The 21,303-nt window shown below is 40.1% G+C and overlaps 1 protein-coding gene across 1 annotated transcript; it reads left to right on the forward strand.

Annotated features, from left to right (window-relative positions):
• The first annotated feature begins 360 nt into the window (after window positions 1–360).
• LOC118803722 lies at window positions 361–5,252 on the forward strand. The gene is made up of 2 exons (XM_036564207.1): window positions 361–2,267; window positions 3,731–5,252. Exon 2 carries the CDS (start codon window positions 4,123–4,125, stop codon window positions 5,107–5,109), a length of 987 nt encoding a protein of 328 aa, XP_036420100.1. The 5' UTR covers window positions 361–2,267; window positions 3,731–4,122; the 3' UTR covers window positions 5,110–5,252.
• Window positions 5,253–21,303: the final 16,051 nt, after the last annotated feature.

Consider the following 21,303-nt stretch of genomic DNA (forward strand, 5'->3'; position numbering starts at 1 on the left):
TTAGCATTAGCGCTAACTTACCACACTCGACACTGGACGCGCCTCGGACGAAAAACCATTAAACACTTGTACTCGGCTGTTACAAGATCACCAGGCAGTATGTCCGAGATTATATGCAGCTACTGGTTGACAGTCCAAACATCTCAACACCTACAAACACCGCTTCCCACGGAGCAGCACAGCTAAGGCGCTGCAGTGGAGACAGAGAGCGGCTCGAGCAGACACAGCACGCGGCGCAGCTCCGACAGCGCAGCGGGAACGACATTCATTTATGAACCGAAATCTCTACGACAAACATCGCTAAACAGAACCGACAACAACGTTATTAACGCAATTACACTAACTAGTGAACTGAACACTACCACAGTCACCTTTAACCAGCCGCGTTTAAAACAGAAGAACTGAAGACTGTTTTGATCCGATTTCCGATTATGTTCTGTAAAAAATCTCTCTAATCCCTGAAAAAGTGGAAAGCTCTAAATGATATTGCGCTTCTGTTTATATTCATGGTCGAAAGTCAGCTTTTACAAACAACCAGCAAAAGATTAAAAAGAAAATCAGACAAATTTAACATCAGCACACTAATTAATGTATCGTTACGCCCACTACGACCTTAATGTGAAAACAGTAGTCACAACCATAAAACACACCCGTTTTAAATCAATGTCTCGGTTTACAGGTTTATTTAACTTACTAAACATATTTAATATAATATGACTCTAACCTGGCGCTGAATCTTCGCGGGAAAAGGCAGAACGCAGCCCTCGCGCTGGTTTTATCCAGTTGATGTGCGGCATTACAAATCATTTGAATGCAGGTCACTCACTGAGCAGATGCTGTGCAGCCCTGTATGTGGCTCGCTTTAACACGGTAAAGTTAGTTTTGTTTTCGATATTCGTCTTTTCGGCGCTAATACCATTTGATCGGACTACGGTAGTCAGTTAAGACTTACATATTCATGACAGTACGACCACAGAGAGTGATGCACACCTGTTCTTCTGCAGTTTGGGTGACATTTAACGTACCGCTATTTTGTGTTAATACCATAGAACTGAGACACGTTTTACAGTCGGAAGAAAAATCATGCACTTCTAGACCAAGCCTACATCCATGCACACGCCTCTGTTTTCCTCCAAAGCGTTTTCCTCCAAAGCGTTTCAGTGTATTTAAATACATATTTTAATTGTTCGTGCTAACAGTAGACACCGTCAGACAATAAAACATCAATAGCTCCATAAACACTGTGTCCATGCACATCTGATTAATTGTGTTATTTGCTCTAAATTATGGTTAGAAATACACACCACTTTAATTTAGAAAAAGGACTTTGAATAAACCTGTAAATAAAATGTATTTGCCAATAATTGTCCTAACAGTACTGAGCATACTTTACCTGTAAAAGTATACTGATTTAAATAAACCATTATAGCTTTATTTGCAGGGTGTTACCAGTTACAGGTTATATTAAATGCTGTTAATATAGAAATGAGCCACGGGAAAATGGCCAAATATACTAGATTTCAGATTAATTGTCATTTACTTTGAGTTATAAGGAGGACTGCAAACTTCTTTCATTTCTTTCATTTTACTGACCTTTTGTTATCTGGTAACAAACAATGAATGTTGTCTATGTCTTTTCAAAACCCTTCAGGATACAAAGGTAAAACCACCTTTACAGTGAACCACAAGAAGTGTCCATTAATGCACACTTTGATTCCTCAATAAATATTCTAACTGTTATTTGGCCCTTGGTTTAAAACACAGAGCTAACAGCAGCGACTTTAGAAAACTTTCAGAAGCTTCGTAACCACTATAATCAATTACTTAACCATTATAATAATTTTGTGAATTTCAAACTATTCTATTAATAATTCATCCCACCTCATTTGTAGAAGTTTTTATAAAGCAAAAACAGCAGCAGTTGCTACTCATTTAATGTTGTTTATATTTTTAAAGGTTTTATAGTATTAATTAGGTATTGTATACTTGTTTAATAATGTATAGCATTTCAGTTATTTTCAGACGACATATTACAGCTACAGGCTATGCATTAATAATCACATGTAGTTGTTATAAATCTCTTTCACCGTATTTACTTCACCTATGTATTTCTGTCTCACATACTATTTATTTATCTGTTTATCTGTGATTGATTATGTTAATGTTTCAGTAGACAGCAGTCTCCCTCTAGTGGTAGAGCGCTGCAATATGGGCTATTCTACTTCCAAAGTTTCTTAAGGTCGACATGTGCAAAAAATCGCAAAGAGGTAAGTGCGATTTAAAATGTGTTTAATTTTACTAAAGATACATTTTCTAGATGGTAATATTTGTTGTAGCTTGATGTTTAGAGTCTTTATAAACATCCTAAGTGACAACATACTCTTATCACCAGTTTAACGGCACCAAGATGCAGCTAAAGTAGCCAAAATGCTAATACTCTTTTTACTAATAATTAACTCATTCAGTGCATAAAATGTTATAATAATATTTTTAGCATCTTTCCAAAAACAAGCTCATACGTTGTGTCATGCCATGTGTATTTTTGCTTTCATTTATAATACAGCCAATGGGTAGAGTAAAGAAAGGGAAGACAGTGGTCAGGAAAGATGTATGGAGTCTGGCAGGTGGAGTTGACACTGTTGTCAGTGAGTTCTCGAAGTATGACATTTCAGAAGAAGTTGATTTTAATGCAGACATTTGGGGGAAAATATCTATTCAATTGTTTGGAGAAGATTCAGAGGCAAACAAAAAGTGGCTTAGGACAGTGTGGAGACAGAACAGACAAAGTGTTCGAGACAGAGTTACAAAGTGTCAGTTTCAGGTGCCTTTTCTTCAGAATGAAAATATTTAAAGTCAGTCTTTAGAGGTAACCGAAGAACAAGAGCAAACAGTGGAACACAAAATTGACAGTCATGCACTGCATGTAGAGCAGGGAAAATTGGAACATGACTGCATAAAATCTGAACTTGACAAAGATGGCGAAGATGGCTGCATTGAGTACACTTCAGAAAATGAAACAAATGATCTTGACGAACAGATCGGGACAGACCGGTTGAGACCAATATCAGATCCCCCCAGAATGTTGCAGATTACAGTATCGAGGAGGGAGTGGAAAATGATTGCTCCTCGTAGAGGTCATGCACAGCTGAGAAGACCATGGTCTAATATAATTTATGACAGATTCAAAGAGAGAAATCCCAGCTGCACACTTTCATTTCGCTATCAAAATGTCAGAAAGCTAAGCAGTAGGAAAAAAAGATGTCCATATTTGACAGTACACGCAGTGTGCACATTTTCCACTTGTAAAGCAAGATACATTTTTAAAATGAAGAAGAGACCAATTAAAGGTCAAAAGGTAACAATTCGAGTGTGCCAAATAGGACAAATTAGACATCTCAGAGGAGAGAAGAGATTCAGACTAGCTAGTAACATCAGAAGGGGAAAAATTGCAAGGACAATAGGTCAAGGTGTGAGTAATGAATACCACAGACAACTAGCAGCTACTCCTCCTCAAGAATTAATGGCTGGCAATATCACCAGGAGCTTGACTAAGAATATCCTTAAAGTCATTTCATCAGAGGTGAAAAAAGTCAACGCCTGCACCATGATGTCATCATGGAACTGATTTTGACCCAGAAGATAATCAAGGAATGTGACAGCGGAAGCTACAATTTTCCTGGGTATGTGCAGCACCTTCAGATTGACCCATTTGCTTTGCATTTATACACAGAAACTGGACTTGGAATCCTCGTGCGGCAGAAAAAGCAAGTGAATTTGTATCTTGATGCCACAGGTGGTGTGGTGTCAAAGGTACCAGAACAGAAGAAAAGAGTGTTGTATTACAGTCTTACCCTGCCTGGTGAGGGACCGAACATTCCTCCATTACCTGTTGCAGAGATGCTCAGCAATGAGCATTCAATTCCTCCGATTACATTCTGGCTGTCACAGTTTCAACTGAAATTGTCAAAATTCACCTCAATAAAAGTCAGTAAGATTGAAACAGACCACAGCTGGGCTTTAGTGCAAAGTTCCCTGTTGACATTCAATAAAGAGAATGTAATGACATATTTGGAGAGAGCCATGGACATTTTACAAAGATAGAAAACCAGAAGAGAACTAAAGATGTTCACTGTGTTACACCTTTGCTCAGCACATGCCCTGAAAGCAGTTGCACAAAGCTTTGGGAGACAAACAAATGATTCTGGGCTGAAAGAATTTGCAACTTTCTGTTTTGCAAGGTTGCAGGATTGTGTCCACATGGATGCAGCTAACAGCACTTTTGGAAACATGTGTACAGTATTTGGGACCAAAATGGAATCCAGAAAAGTACAGAAGAGCATCCAGTTTCTCAAAGACCAGATTTCTGAAGTCACTGTTTCAGAGGCCAGTGAAGACTTCAAAGCTCCCCTTCCAGAGGACAGGGATCATAAAATAGCAACAAGTATTGTGAAAAGATCCCCATTTACTACACATTTTCGCAGTGTGCTTCAAAAAGGAACTGCAGAGGTGTCAGGCATTCAAGAGGAAGCAGATAATCCATACTTCTGCCCTCAGATTCTTGATGTGCTTTTTGAAAACTACATGTGCATTTACCCATTATGGAGTGGGATTTTACTAGGGGACCTGGCAAGATATGGATCAGACCAAACTGTAAGCAACCTCAAACAGGAAATTGAACAAAGAGACACAAACTGCCACGTTGAAAAATGGTTTGACATTGTGAAGAACAACATCCTCTTAAAACAGAAGTCTCTTAGGCCAGGAGAATTTGTTCGAAAGATGCATACTTCTATGCAGGGAAGATACAAAGAACATATTTTACAACTGGACTTCCCAGAAAAACTGCTTGTGAAACCTCTAAAAGCTTTGCAGAAGAATCTAGAGCAATCACAAGAGGAATGGGCCAAAAAACAGGAAAAAGACCCTAAAGACTTTAAGTCAAAGTACTTCAGTGTGCCAGAAGACATCCCTGAACCAAAAGCATTAAAAAGAAAAAGGAAAAATGACAGTAAACGTGGAATTCCAACAGTGGAACTGAAGAAGATGCCCAATGAAAAAAAAGAAGTCATGTCAGTGAAAGACACAGAAGAAGACACAGCAAAGGTATAGTGTGAACATCTGAAATACTTAGAAACACTAAATATATTTTATCTGCATATATCAAACCGTTAATATATATATTCCCCCGATCAGGCATAACATTATGACCACCTCCTTGTTTCTCCTCCTTCTTTTTTCAGTTCCACCTACTATATAGGTGCACTTTGTAGTTCTACAATTACAGACTGTAGTCCATCTGTTTCTCTGCATACTTTGTTAGCCCCCTTTTACCCTGTTTCTCAGTGGTCAGGACCCCCATGGACCCTCACAGAGCAGGTACTATTTGGGTGGTGGATCATTCCCAGCACTGCAGTAACACTGATGTGGTGGTGGTGTGTTAGTGTGTGTTGTGCTGGTACGAGTGGATCAGACACAGCAGTGCTGCTGGAGTTTTTAAACACTCAAGTGTCCACTCACTGTCCACTCTATTAGACACTCCTACCTTGTCAGTCCACCTTGTAGATGTAAAGTCAGAGACGATATCTCATCTGCTGCTGCACAGTTTGTGTTGGTCATCCTCTAGTCCTTCATCAGTGGTCACAGGACGCTGCCCACACGACGCTGTTGGCTGGATGTTTTTGGTTGGTGGACTATTCTCAGTCCAGCAGTGACACTGAGGTGTTTAAAACTCCAGCAGCACTGCTGTGTCTGATTCACTCAGACCAGCACAACACACACTAACACACCACCACCACGTCAGTGTTACTGCAGTGATAAGAATGACCCACCACCCATATAATATTTGCTCTGTGGGAGTCCATGGGGGTCCTGACCATGGAAGAACAGGGTAACAGAGTATACAGAGAAACAGATGGACTACAGTCTATAACTGTAGAACTACTAGAGTGAAACTCTATGGTCAGTGGAGCTGATGAAACAGTGAGTGTAGAAACAAGGAGGTGGTTTTAATGTTATGGGTGATCAGTGCATGTGTGTGTGTGTGTGTGTGTGTGTGTGTGTGTAGAGTGGCATCAGTCTGGAAAGGGGCCGAGCCACACTGTCTGGGACGCTAAGGAAAGCCATTGTGGCTCGGCCCATCCACAGGATGACAATGACAGCACTAGTTAATGTAATAATATATATATATATATATAATGAACTTTGATTCAAGGCTACAACACACAATGTATTATCAATTTTTTCATCTCAATGTTCGATCCATGTACATCAATGTTCATTCAATACATATAATTTTTCATTCCATGTATATCAAAGTTCATTCCATACATATCAATGTTCATTCAATATATATCAACGTTCATTCCATATATATCAATGTTCATTCAATATATATAAATTTTCATTCAACATATATCAATATTCATTCAATATATATATATACATTTTCATTCAATATATATCAATATTATTTGGCTTGGCATTAATGCTTAACGACATCACGTATTTAACAGTAACCACATCCGCAAGTTTTTAACGTACTGGCTAATTCTCGCATCATCTGTCTAGCTGCGTGAGTGCTAATTCAAATATCTCTCTATATCATAAGTCAAACAACAGCTGGGTGCTGCTGATGTTTGTGTTGACAGTTGAATGAGGCTTGTGGGGCAGTCTGGGTCAGGTATACGGAACAAGCATCGCATGTTTATAACCCTGTACACACATCCTATAATCTACCTGAAAAGGTTTTGATCTTGTTATCTTCGATCACATGTTTATTACATTTTTGAGTTTAGCTCTTCTGCTGCAGTGAAAACTGATCATCTGGTGGCATTTTGGATCTAAGTATATTTGAAAAAGGTTTGTATTCAGTTTGGATGGTCATACACTATATTTCCAAAGTATGTGGACACCTGACCAGCATGCATCTATGAGCTTATTGGACATCGCAATCTGAAACCATGGGCATTAATATGGAGTTACAGTCAGCCTAGACATGTTTTTTGTCCGAACTGTGCTTGTTTAGTTTTGTGCTGGAGCTATGAGACTAATATAGTTTGAATCATAAAAACTAGGGCCCAGCTGCTAAACTGGTTGGCTGGTAAAATCTATTGATATTGAGGTGATAAATTTATAAAGCACAGACACTTATCAGTTAAAGACTGATAAGCTGAGAATCACTATCTACTAATTTTTATCACAACTGAATATATAAATATTACCTTTATTCATTAATAGCTGCACCCCTTTATACATTTATTTTTAGTTTTTTCTAGTTTTGAACTAACCTTTACTTTTCTCAGTGGATGCTGAGAAAATGGCGGCAGCCACTAAACACATGCTCCGGATGTTGACCAGAGAACTGCAGCAGCTGGATCGGCAAATCAGGACTTGCCTGGGGTGGGAGACCGAGCCCCACAAGTGGAAAATGCATTTTGAAGCAGCCTGGGAAGCCCTGTATACGGCGGTTTCACATCTGGTGGCAACTATCACTTGTCCAGACGAATCGCTACATTCACAGCTAACACCAGGATTCCCCAACTTCATGACCACACCAGAGCAAGTCTGGGAAAGCCAGCGTGGCCAGGGAAAGAGAAGGTCTTCACCAAATTCTCCTTTGGCGGACTTCACCTCCAGTAACCAGTTCAAAGCCCTCAGCTGTCCACCTGCTTTAGCGCCTTGGACAACGACTCAGGACAGTGTTCTATTAATCGGACGTTCCATCGTCAGACATCTGAAAGCAGCTGGCTCTAGAGGTAATGCTGCTATCTCGTTTTCCAGGTGCCTGGGTCTTGAATATTTCCAGGCAGTTTCCCACTGCTCTGAGCAAATACGAGGACATTGGCACCGTGGTCGTTCAAGTGGGAATGAATGACACAAGGAGCATTTTGGATTACTTCTACACACCGTTAAGAAGAGAACCGAGGCCAGGATCATCATCTCGGGACCTCTGTCCACCTACCGGAGTGGATGCAAGGTGTTCAGCAGGCTCTACGCAGTTCAATATTGGCTCCAAGGTTGGTGCGAGAACATGGCATTGGCTATGTGAGCAACTGGAGTGCTTTCTGGGAGTGACCGGCCTTTTACTGCAGGGAAGGATTACACCCAATCCGCCGTGGGTCTATCATTAGAGAAGGTACTACACCAGGCCTTACTGGACATAATGGCAATAAACAACAGATGGGTAAGTAGTAAACACAATGGAGGTATTGTCTATGACATACTGTCTGTGATTGGTTTACTCAATGTAAAGGTCACTAAATGACAAAACGCTTCTGATTTGAGATCTTATCAGAAAGCATAAGCTTGAATTTGTTTCTGTCAGAAACGTGGCAAAGTGAAAATGGCACAAACTCTACTTGAAGCTGCTCTTAAAAGCTACAGCTTTATGCATACAGTAAGACTGGGCAGGCGAGGAGGAGGAGTGGCATGTATTTATAATAGTGACTAAGTGGAAAAATCCCACTATTGGTGAATGTATGTCTTAAGTATGTTGCAATCAACATTTTTAGTGATACTTTAATGTTACTAATTGTGATATATAGACCTCCCAAGAGAAATTAATGTCAATCGTATCCACAAGCTATGATAAAATTCTTCTTTCTGGGGACTTTAACTTACATAGTGATAGTCCATCAGGCAGTAATGCATTAGAATTCATTAGACTTCTAAAGACATTTGATTTGAAGGAGGTGAAATGAAATAATTTCACCATAGAAAATATAAACAGCATTCTCTCTCTGCCAGTTTATAGTAAAAACATCATGGAAAATACAGATAATAGTTAAAAGAAAATCATGACAGGCTTTAACATGCACTTTTTAGCAACACTGGAAATCTATTCCTCTTGAAAATGAAATTTATTAATGTGCAGTTTCCTATTATGGTTATGTTGTAACAATAAAATTTGTGATAGTCAGTGGATCCTGGCTGCCAGTGGACCCTGAGCCACAATGGAAAGGAAGATGATGACAATGTTCCACAGGTGATAATAACTGTGTTGAGTAAGAGAACAGACAGAGAACTAGAAAGGACTCATTTGAATAACATTTTTACATAATGCTTTATTTACGTCTACTGTTAAAACAATGAAATATTAAGGGACATCAACAAAGAGTTAGACTATGGTAGAGAATTGTCCACTGTCTTTGCTGGGGGTTTCCTTAGACTACAACATACCATTCTCAGCGTTTTCCATACAGCTTCAGTGTGCCGAAAGTTAAGCTGTGCTGTAAAATTAAAACATTGAAAAGCAAATCCAAAATGAATGGGTTCCTAATAGGGATATATCGATACCAATGCAGGTATCGATTATGGGCCCAATACAGTGCTCATTGGATCAGCTCTATCTCGACTCCCCCAGACTGGACTAACATTGGTTCGTTTGTGACGATGCTGCCTGTGCCACGGTAATCTGCTGCTCTCCTAGCCATTTTGACCATTCTTCATCCCATTCAGCCCTCTGTCCCTGGGAGCCATGTCCTTTTGCCATCGCTGGCCTTTTGGGGCCTTAAATTTGAAGCAAGTGATTTTCATCCAATGTTATAACTGAACGACCATGCTGTTGCCAACAGGATACTCCATGTCAAGTGACTAGAGCATCTTCCAACTGCCTCAGTCATGACACCCATCAACTCAGCAACTGCCCTCTAACAGCCATTCCTGCTCCATTTTATTCCGTTCGGGAGAATACAGTCTGCTTTACTCTCATCCAGCCCCTTTGCCTGCCAAGTTTAACACAATCTACACAATCTGGTGTCGACCAGAGGAGGATGGGTTCCCCTGTCGAGTCCTGGTTCCTCTCAATATTTTTTTCCTCACTGGAAGATTTTCCTTGCCACTGTCACCCTCAGCTTGCTCATCAGGGCTTCAGACCTGGTTAAGCAGCATGTCACCATGCCACCATCAAGATGTGACACTGAATCAAATTTATCTGCTTAATTTTTCTTCTCATCGCATTCTTCTCTTTTCTTCCTAGGCTAAACTTCTCCACCAAGCCCTGTTAACCCTAGCGCACTCTGTCTAACTCAGATACCCCAATGCAAGACCATCTGAACAACACCTGATTCTGAATCCAGCTCCTCCATATTCTACTGGCATACACTCGTACCAGATTCTCTACCCAAGCTGCTATAGTTCTTGTCACTTCAGAATCAGCTGTTGCAGGACAGAGATTGCTAGACCTCTGTCCTTTCTCATCATGTGAAGATCACACAGTCCTAGCCTTCAACAGACCTCAACTCCAGCCCCAGTTCTCAGAGTTCTCCCTCACCCTCAATCAGTCTTCCCTCATATTACCACCACATGTTGAAGGCACAGTCTGAAATCGCATATAGTGCCTTATGTATGTTCATGAAAGAAAGTTTCAGCATAAATGGCTATAAACATATTACACTTTCATTTATAGCTCCATTTATCCCTCATTTTTGAGGACTCACATGTGGGTCCACTCATATTTTTGTTATAATGGGAGAGCAGGAAGTGGCTAGGTTCCCCATAAACTGACCCTGTCCACACCAAGGGAGCTCTAAAATGCATGTGTTTGAGTCATAAAATGAGGGGAAATAGTTTTCAAACACTGTTGAATTAATCAGTATTACACTGCTTAATGTGTAATTTCATAAGACAGCATAGAAAAGAAATGTCTATGCTGTAGCGGGCTGTGTGTGTATATGGGGCTATGTGTGTTTACTGGGGCTAGTAGTTAAAATGCCAGGCTCGAAAGCTTGTCAGACAGTAACTGAGGGCTCAGGGCTTAGCAAAGACTCAAGTCCTTGAGTTCAAGCATCCAGATAGATTTAAAAAGTTTGAATATTATTTTTGCACTCAACTCTGTACTTAAATCCCTATCTTGTTAAAAATATTGTTAAGGGCAATGCTGTACTAATAGGCTAGCAGTGTGAAATATTACAATATACGATTCCAATATTTTAACATGGAAAAATCAGTTTTTTACTGTTCACTCTCATGTAGACTAAATTACAGACTTTTCTCACAGATTCCAACTAAAAGGTAACCACAGGGATAATCAGCCCAGGTTGACGCATGTTCAGATCCAGCACCTCTATAGCCAGTCATAGCACAGTCCTCATTTTCATAATTATTGGGTTCCCCTGTCCACCAGAACCTGAAACACAGAGAATCAGATTATCTTCACTATTGCATTTCTAGAACTTCTTAGAATAAGTGAATAACTGCATCATGAGCAGAGATCAGTTCAGTGGTCTCTTACTTAGTGGCCAGTGCTGAGCCATCCACCCATTTCCAGACCCCCTCTGTGTCAGTGTCTGTCAGACCAATCCAAGCTTCAGTTCTGCCAGATGCTTTAGTGATGAACTCCTGACATGGTACAGTATAGCACAATGTGAATATATACAGCTGAAGAAGAGTAGTCTCTCTCTCTCTCTCTCTCTCTCTCTCTCTCTCTCTCTCTCCTCTCCCACACACACTCACACCACACACCCTGTTCTTCTCTGCTGTTTATGATCACCAGGTCTGCTCCTCTCTCTCTGCAGTCCTGTCTGCTCTCACTCCAGCTCTTCTTCTCAGTAGAGATGTGGTAGAAACTCTTTGGGAACACCTCTGTTTTTGCTCTTTAATAGAGAAATCTTGCATTAGTAGATCAGTTCAATTAAATGGAACTTCCATCTGATTCTTCAGATTTTCTGGATAATTCAGTCATTGAGAAGTTAATGCTCCATCTTTATGAATGTTACCGAGTCAGAAGTATTCACAGTGGTGGTGACAGGAGCTATTCATTCAAAGTGTTTACTGCCTCTGAAAGCTACATCACAGAAAAGCTGTTACATGAAATGGTTGTAAATATGCTGCTTGATGTCTGAGACACTGTTTTACAATAGATTTGATATTAGCTTTGGATCTAAGACAATTTTAATAGTGTCTTGTAAGGCAAAAGAGTACCAAAAGAAAAATGTCCCAGATTTACCACTGTTTTACTATTATCAAGATTATATATAACTCTGGACATGAATAGCTGACACTTTGGACAGCAAAAAATGGCAATATTTGTGTTGGAGAGAGTGTGACCTGTTTCTTCTCACTCCCTTACAAAGAAAACCAAGTGGGTATGTTTGTGTACAATGAACCACAATTTCACATTAAACCACTATGAATGACTTTGTTTACATCTTAATGACTGAATTATGCAGATTTTGATAAATCAGTTTAAGTGAATTATAAATATCCATTCACACATAGTGTAATTAGGTTTGCCTCAGAAGTCTCAATGCACAGTGTGAGTGCAATTACATACACTACACAATATGTGGTACAGTCTGGAACTATATATAGTATCAGAGGTTGTTGCACTCATATATTCTGTAATTGCCTGTATGCCTTGTCACTTGCATTGCTAGCCCAGTTATAGTGTAAAGGTTAAGCTAATATGAAAATATCAAACACATCATTAGAGAGAATTGTAAGCAAATAAAGTTCCTAATTCATTGTTCTCTATAGTAAAACAAAGGTTACAAAAATAAGGCTTAAAAGACTGTTTTGCCCGGCTCACTGTTTGACTTTGAGATTTTTATATACATCATAAATGTAACATAGATGTTCAAACATCAGGGGCTTCAGAAACTCAGAAGCTGCACATTGGCTCTTTATCTCAAAATAATAAAGATAATATTTTATGAGGTGTCAGTAATATAATTCTCAAAAAATAGACCCACATGATATTCATTCTAAATCATCTTATTTTACTGTAAACACAGATAAAAAGATACACTTTCCATTAAAACTACTATTCTGAAGTGCGTCAGAGAAAATGCGTCAAGTGATAGAACTCCATATTAATGTCCATGGCTTACAGAATGGGATGTCCAACCATCTAGTATTGAGGCAAAATTCATTGTATTGAAAGTTAGCACTGAAAATGTCACGTATAGCAGATAATCCGAGTATAAATATGAACTAGTCATGGTAACAAGTTTTAAAAACTGTCCTACCTCAATTCATCAACCAGGACTTTCCTCTGATGAGGTTAAATTGTATATACAGTGATCTTTTCCTGCTCGTTATGAGATGGTGCGGCATTTTTGCACAAACATTTCATTAAAAGTGAAATAATTCCTACACAAACCGCCAACCAGTTGTACCAAAAATGTAGCTTAAGTTGTCAGCTTCACAAAGCAGCTTTCAGATTTAAAATTGGTTGGATTGAGATATAATGCTTTAAGTCATAGCAGTGACTGTTACTATGTACTAATGGGACAGGTTGTTATAGCATTTGTAGAACTGGCACTGATGTTGATATCCAAGTCAGTCATATTAGTCTGCTATCACGGCAGTCTTCACTGTTGTCTACCAGTGAATATAAAACACCAGCTTAAATCTTACATTCACATCTCTTCAATAGCAAAAAGGATAAAAAATATTCAGGGAGTCCATTAGTTCTTGCTCTGACTCATGTAGACCAGGAATTTGGAGACACAAATAGGTATAATCTGAAATCATCTGTGTCAGACACAGACTGAAACAGGTTGTGGCTGGTGCATTAAGAAAACCAGTAATTTGTACCAACTTTTCTTTCATGTGTATGTTACCTGCGCATTAGCCCCTGGTTGGCTCCTTTAACTATCCAACCATTATGTGGAATGCTGGTAAATAGCCCTTCAAGCCCATACAGTACATCACGTGCTGAAAAATGTGCACCAGACGCAATGAGGCAGTTGGGCCTTCTTATGAACACTACCGACTCTACCCCTATTTTAGAGGATCAATTACTAATAAGTTTCTGACTACTAGTGATGGGGGGAAAAAAAAATCAAGAAAGCAAAGCAGCCATACTACTAGAATGAGGTGGAGGAATTGCAGTGCTGTAGCTCAAAACAGTGGTTCAAGTGTGTTAAAGCACTTATGGAGATGATGGGTGGGCTGTGGTACTTCAAGACCACACCATCTTGCAGAGTGAGTGTGACTCTCTGGCCAAACATTTGCTTCAATATGGGACCAAGTGGTCTACACTATTCCATCTGAGGAGGATGACTCTGCAAAATTAATGAGGGGAAAGCAGCTGGACTGGACTGCACTCCCTCTTGGGTTTTAAAGACTTATCATGAAGAACTGCCTTGAATTCTGTGGTTGAATGGGAACAAGAGTTTTCACCGACAATGAATGAACCCAAGACTGGATATGGTAATCAGAGCCAGGAGAGAAGACTACATCCCCTCTCCACGGTCTCCATTATTTCTAGAAAAATATCAGTAGAGTTTCCTCCTGTAATCTGCTCGGAGTTCAGATATCATCTGATTTATCTCGGGGTGCCTACATTAATTAATTATTTGCTCTCAAAGACAAGGCCAAGGATTCATTACGTAGTGTGCCAAAAGAGGCAATGTTTTCTTCAAAAATGTGATCTTCTAAAACAGACATACATGACCTTCATAGTCCCTGAGTATGCTAGCCCAGTTTGGGTTGGGCTGACAAAAAGCCTCTCAGAGGGACTGGAGAGAATACAAAAATCCATACTGTAGAATCATCAGCATTCCAACTTATCTGCCTCGTCACACATCAAGGATCATTCACCCCCAATCACCTGTATGATTTCTGCCTACAGCCTCAACACCCAATTACTCACTTTGCTGATGCAGGGAATATCTAGTGCAAACAAGCAAAACTGAAAGACACGAACTTTCTTTTATTCCTCATACTTAATTAAATGACCTAGTTGTTTTAGGGTTTATGCTCTTAATTTTATCCTAATTTTAACTTGTTCCTGCTTATGATGTACTGTAATGTTTGACGCATTTCATGCTTTCACTGTTAACACTGTTTTTATGCGTTGTACCCTGCCTTTTCAAAACGTTTCAATAAATGAAACTGAAACTTTATGATTCATAGATTTTAACCAGTCACCTGTAGCACAGGGCCACTAGCAGATTAAATCACCTCTGACAGTAATGAGAAGGCTGTAGAAGTGGATAGCAATTGGAAGAATGCATGACAGGCATGAAACATTAAACTGGAGAACATTGATGTAAACCATGCTGTCTGTTCTTAGCAGAGTAATTCCAGAGTAGTTTCCTATGATCACTAACTTGAGCTTTATGTACCCACCTAATTCTGACAGTTTCTTCTGGAGCGTTTCCTTTTCTTTCTGTAATTGGCCATCTCATTCTTCATGTTGACATTATTGCTCTGTAACTGGTCTCTCTCTCTAGTCAGGCTGGTGTAACTGGTCTGTAACTGGTCTCTCTCTGTAGTCAAGCTGGTGTAACTGGTCTGTAACTGGTCTCTCTCTATAGTCAGGTTGGTGTAGCTGGTCTGTAACTGGTCTCTCTCTGTAGTCAGGTTGTTGAACTTGACCCACAGCACTGTGATGGCAGCCAGCAGGAGAACACACAGCAGCCCCAGACACACTGCAGCCAGTCTGTAGTATCTGCTTCCTGCTGTGTTGATTCCAGAAACTAGAAAAATACACAGTAATATTCACAAATTCATTGTGTTCACTTTACCTAAAAGCATCACTTTTCTGTGATATATGAAATTGGGTAATGCTTTACAGGAACTACATGAATCAGGGATGAAGGCTGGCTATGTAAAGATCTGGTTCTACAAAATATTGGGTAAACATCTAATGTACAAGTTCAGGTTAGGCTTGTTTTAAGTCAGAAACCCTGGGTGAAAAGTCAGGTCCAGAGGCTTCTGGAAAACCATAACACCGCCTTCAGGACAGGTGATAGAGCACAGTACAGAGCTGCCAGAGCCAACTTGAAGAGAGGAATTAAGAAGGCTAAGGCAGCCTACAGAAGAAAAATTGGAATTCATCTGACACGTAACGACCCTCGGAGGGTGTTGCAAGGGATACAGCAATTAACCAACTACGGAGGCTGCACCAACAACATTGTGAAGGCAGACGCCTCTCTGGCTGAACAGCTGAACAGTTTCTTCACCTGATTTGAGACCAGCAGGCCTGCCTCAACTGTACTACCTTCACACGTCTTTAATATCAAAACACTAACACTGCAGGAACAGGAGGTGAGGTGTGTGCTGAGATCAGTAAATCCAAGTCCATCCTGGACCGGATGGGGTACCGAGCAGAGTATGGCAGGCATGCGCTGATCAGCTAGTCTGGAGACGCGCATGCACTGATCACTTCAGGGGTCTTTACCAAGATCTTCAATGCCTCACTGTCACGAGCTATGACTCCATCCTGTTTAAAATCAGCCACCATCATTCCTGTTCCTAAAAGGCCAATCCCTGGGGATCTAAATGACTACAGACCAGTGGCACTAACACAAGTGGTCATGAAGTGCTTTGAGAAACTAGTCCTGCATTACATCAAAGCCTCGCTCCTTCTGTCCACATCAGTTTGCTTACAGAGCCAACAGGTCCACTGAAGATGCCATTACCACTGCCATCGTTACCCAATTTGCACCTGGATTAATAACTTTCTCACAGAATCGCTCGCAGAGTGTTAAACAGCTTCCACCTCTCCTCCTGAATGTTTGTAGCTGCTATTAAATATACTGTGCTCTTTTATCTTGACACACAAGACGGGTAGACCACTGGTGAAGCAGAGCTTACAGGGATGACAATAAACGTCAGTTCAGTATATTACACTGATTATGCAGATAACACATCTCAAACCTTATGAGTAGTATACTTTTTGCACAAGTTCATGTTATATGGATCTTATCATGGTCCAGTTGAAAATACTTTCCTGACTTTTACGATTGGACTTTGGCTTAAATCATGTTGGCTGAGTGACAGTGCTGCTGTAGATCATCAAATTAGCTAAAATGTATTTAGCTACCAGTTCCTGCACTTGTATGACCTGTCGATTGTGATGTTGCACAAGTCCATCTAAAATGTAAGCTTTAAAACCTGCTATTTGTCTGCAAGTTCTCGTCAGCAAATTCCTGCTTTGAAGGAGGATCACAGGGAACCATTTGATATAGGACTAGTGTGTGTGTGTGTGTGTGTGTGTGTGTGTGTGTGTGTGTGTGTGTGTGTACCTGAGGTCATAGTTTCTTTACGGCTTCTGGTCACACCCGTCTCTGGGACATCTTCATTGGCGTCGATGTCCTCATAATCATTGCTGTCGTCTGAATGAGTTGATGTGTTGTCTGTTGTAATTCCTGAATTTGCATATATATCCTCATTAATCTTCAGCTCTTTGATCTTCTGTAAATGTGTTGATGCCATTAAGTGGATTTTTGCTTTGATTTTTGCTGTATCTGTAGATTTGAAGTCTCCACTACAGTCTTCAGCTCTCAAAGTGACTCTGTGTGGGTGATACTGCTAAATACATACTTGCTCTCAGGACAGGAAGTTTAGGCATTTCATACCAGTTTAACACCCATCTCTGTCACTGCTCACTGTCTCCAGGAACTATTTTTATAATTTTTTTTTGGTTTCTAACCAGAGAGATCAGTTCCTGTGGTTTGTACTCTGTGTAAAAGGTTAAAATAAAGTTGTCATGGTGTCTATCCTGTAACTGTTTGCCATTTCTGAGTATAGTCATGAAGAAAAGACATTGCTCAGATACAGTCACCTCTAGTACTGGGATTAATACCAGACAGAACTACATAGGCGAGAGAGGTAGGATATTATGATTTCAAGGCCCCAAAGAGACACAAAGATGGAATTTTTTTTGCTCACTAAAAGATTTTTTATTAAAATATATCTTATTCATTAAATAACAATCAAAAAAAGTTTTAGATACAGTGCCTGCAGCAAAGCATCTTCCATTCTGTAACCCTTCCAGTAATAGGTTTGCTTTGACAGCTGCTTTTGAGAAGATATTCAGCCAGCTGAAAGCAGTATGTTGATATAAAGTGGTGTTGCTTGGTAAAAGTTAAGGAAATATGGAGCTATAGCAAAATAAAGAGTAAGGTCAGGAAAATGTTGGCCTTTTTTCATGGTGTGACTGGTTCTGCTACAGAAAATGAGATGAGGTCTATGAATAAACTTTTCAGGGAGTGCCTCTGTGATGGTCTGTGTACCATGATGTGTTCAGGCAGCCTGATCATCTATATTAATAAGTGTGCATGAGAAACTGACCTGTGAGCTCAGCAGTGAGATTGTGACAGATAAGACCCTCTGCGCTGTGTCTACAAGTCACATGGTTGTTTTACATGCAGAGGGACGTCACATGGTTACAGTGTGAATTCAATGCAGCACAAGTTTTCATGCAAGTGTTGCACATCCTTTAATCATAGCTTTATCTCATATCAAACATCCTTGTGCTCCTGCATGAACTTAAAGTTGCCTACGAAAATGGCTGCAGTGTCATTGTGTGACGTCATCGGAGTTCTATAAATTTCCAGGAGTAAGTATGTATGCAGTAGTTTTGCTTAATAAACCAGGTTGCTTAATAACCACCATTGCTACATTTTCATATGATTGCACCCAGCTAAGACTGACCTTGCACTTGGGCATGAAGCCCTCCCTGAAAACTGTTGTTAGTTATGACCAGTTTAGCAGGAAAGAATGTCTGAGCAAGAACTGTTGGTGCACTGGGCCCCAGTACAAGCCTTTGAAGTGATCTGTCATGTTTGCTAGAGGCATGCAGTGAGAACACATGCTTTGTAGCATAATCTGTTATGATACTGGAGGTGTCCATCCGAGTGTGGATAAACTGTATACTGTACTGTATATTTCTATCAGTAACTGCTGACGCCTGACTGCGTATACCTACATATCACAGTATGTTAAATATCTCTGCACCTTATCCTTAGAAATGTCCAGAAATGAGTGCTGTGTCAGTGCTGCGCTGCACTGTCCTGTCTGTTTACTGTGTCTAATGTCTGTTTTATTTATCGTACTCAATGTTTGCACACTTACATCTGCATGTTTGCACTTTGTCTGTACACTTTGTCTTATTTTGTTCCATGTTGCACCTTGTTCCTGGAGGAACATAATTTTGCTCCACTGTGTACTTGTAGATAGATGGAATGACAGTAATAGCCTCTTGAATTGACTTGACTTGACTTGACTCGACTGTAGTAATGAATCGATGAAATCAGTCAGCAATTACGTTCAAATACACTGTCTTGTTCAGAAATTCTAAAGTGGATATCAGAGGTCCGAATTTGTGACAGGAAACCGTTCCCCACACCATCATACTGCACCACCAACATGTATTGTTGATCCAACCAGATGTTGGTTGCACCAAATTCTGATCCTTCTATCAGCATGATGCAAGAGAAACCTGAGGAGGATGTTAGCAGAAGTTTCTTTAAGGCCTGTAAGTTGAGTGATTCAAGCCATTGGACTTGTTCTAGCACATGCCACACATACTTGATTGGATTGAGATCTGGAGAATTTGGAGGCCAGGACAACACCTTAAACTCTGTCACGTTCCTCAAACCATTCACAAACAATTTGTTCAATTTAGGAAAGTGGCATGTGTCAAATTGATGTCCACATGAATGCCCAGACTTGGTTTTCCAAGAGGAACGTTGCCCAGGACATTCCCTCCACTAGCTTGTCTTCTTCCCACAGTGTGTCTTGGTGCCATCATTTCCTAGGTAAACAGCACGCACATACCTGGCCGTCCATGTGATGTACAAGAAAACAAGACTCGTCTGACCAGACGACTTTCTTCCATTGTTCCAAAGTCTAGTTCTGATGCTTGCCTGCCCATGGTAGCCACTTTCAACCACAGACGGGTTAGCACTCTTACAGTTTTGCGGATACGCAGCCCCATAAGCAGAAGTGTGAAATGCACTGTGGGTTGTGACCATCCTGTAATCATCACTCTAAGTTGATCTGATTTGTGCCACAGTAGCCCTTTTGTTGGTTCAGACCAGATTGGAAAGCCTCCATATCAATAAGCCTTGGGTGCTCAACACCCTGTCGCCAGTTTGTGTCTCTCCTTAGACCACTGTCAATACATACTCACCACTTCTGACTGGGAGCTCCTCATAAGCCTTCCTGTTTTAAAGATGCTCTAACCCAGTTGTCTGGCTATGATGATTTGGCCCTTGTCAGATTTGCTCAAGTCGTCACGCAAAATGGAGAAAAAGAGAAAAAATAGCGAAAGAGGGGCGAACAGAAGAGACAGGCCAGAGAAAATTACAAAGTGTACAAAATTTGGCATCATTTTAAAAAATAAAAAACTCTGTACACCCCTCTTATTTTCTCTTTTGTTTATTTACTATTGCTGTTTGATCAAGCAAAAGTATTTCTTATCCGATTACTGAATTAACAGATGGAATAATTGGTAGAATACTTGATTACTAAAATAATTGATAGTCCTCGTGCCATTGATATGAGATAATCAATTTTTCCCTTCATCTGTCATAATGTTTTGGCTCATTTGTGTATTTTAGTGAGCTTTCAGCCAAAATCCTGTCTCAACTTCAGCAGCTGCCAACTGACGTTACTTTGTAGAGCAAGTAGCGCCGGAGACCCTCCCACAGGTCTGATATGATTGGCTGAGCCAGTGAGTATACTTTTCCCCAAAGCTAAACAGCAGAGGACTGTCTTCTCTTGTTATGTTAGAAAATCTCTGGTAGCAGAACTGAGGCAGCAGTAAATTACAGCAGCAACACCTCCCCCAGTTCACACCCTGCTAACACAGTATATTTCGAGACACAGTGGCGCGGCTGAATAATGAAGAAGTAATGAGAAAAAACTACTGGTTATTTGAACTAATAATGTTGATTTATCAGTCTAACATTTTAAAACTGGCCTAGCAACACCCCTGGCTTCATCAACCGAATTCCTTCATGATAACAGTTAAATGTAAAAAGGAAATGGTTTGCTTTTCAGTGGCCTTTAGCTTTTTATGGAGTTGTGCTTCTTTTCTATCAGTAGTGTACAATGATAAGTTTGAACACTCGTTCAACAAATGCGCAAATGTTCAAGGGTCCGAAGCACAACCCACATTACAAATGTTCTTCCACCAGAGAGATCTCCAAATCCCCAAAACAGATCAGCCCTCTAAAAAGATCCCTTTGAGAGAGATTATTTTGTTACTTCTCTGAAAAAGTGAAAAAGATAATTTTTATGATTTTTGTACCTCTTGGTCAGCTATAATGTGGGATACTGTTAGACTCCTGCTGGCTGCTTCTACCACATCACTATTCTCCAAGCACTCAAACTCTCCAGGTGCCCTCTAGTGGCACCTTTTAGCAGCTCTAGCTTTTATTATGAACAAACAGCTTCTGCCACTTTTTGTTTACTTGTTCTGTATGAGCGCCTGCAATGGGAGTCACACAGAATGTAATATTAACATTTGTATTCTCTCTCATAAACAGCTTTTTCCCAGATTGTTTAAGACCATAATGATTTCCAGAATATTACAAACTTTCATTTTCAGTCATTCAGTATTTA

This window comes from Colossoma macropomum, unplaced genomic scaffold (assembly GCF_904425465.1).
Source record: "Colossoma macropomum unplaced genomic scaffold, Colossoma_macropomum, whole genome shotgun sequence".
Classification (NCBI taxonomy): Eukaryota; Metazoa; Chordata; class Actinopteri; order Characiformes; family Serrasalmidae; genus Colossoma; species Colossoma macropomum.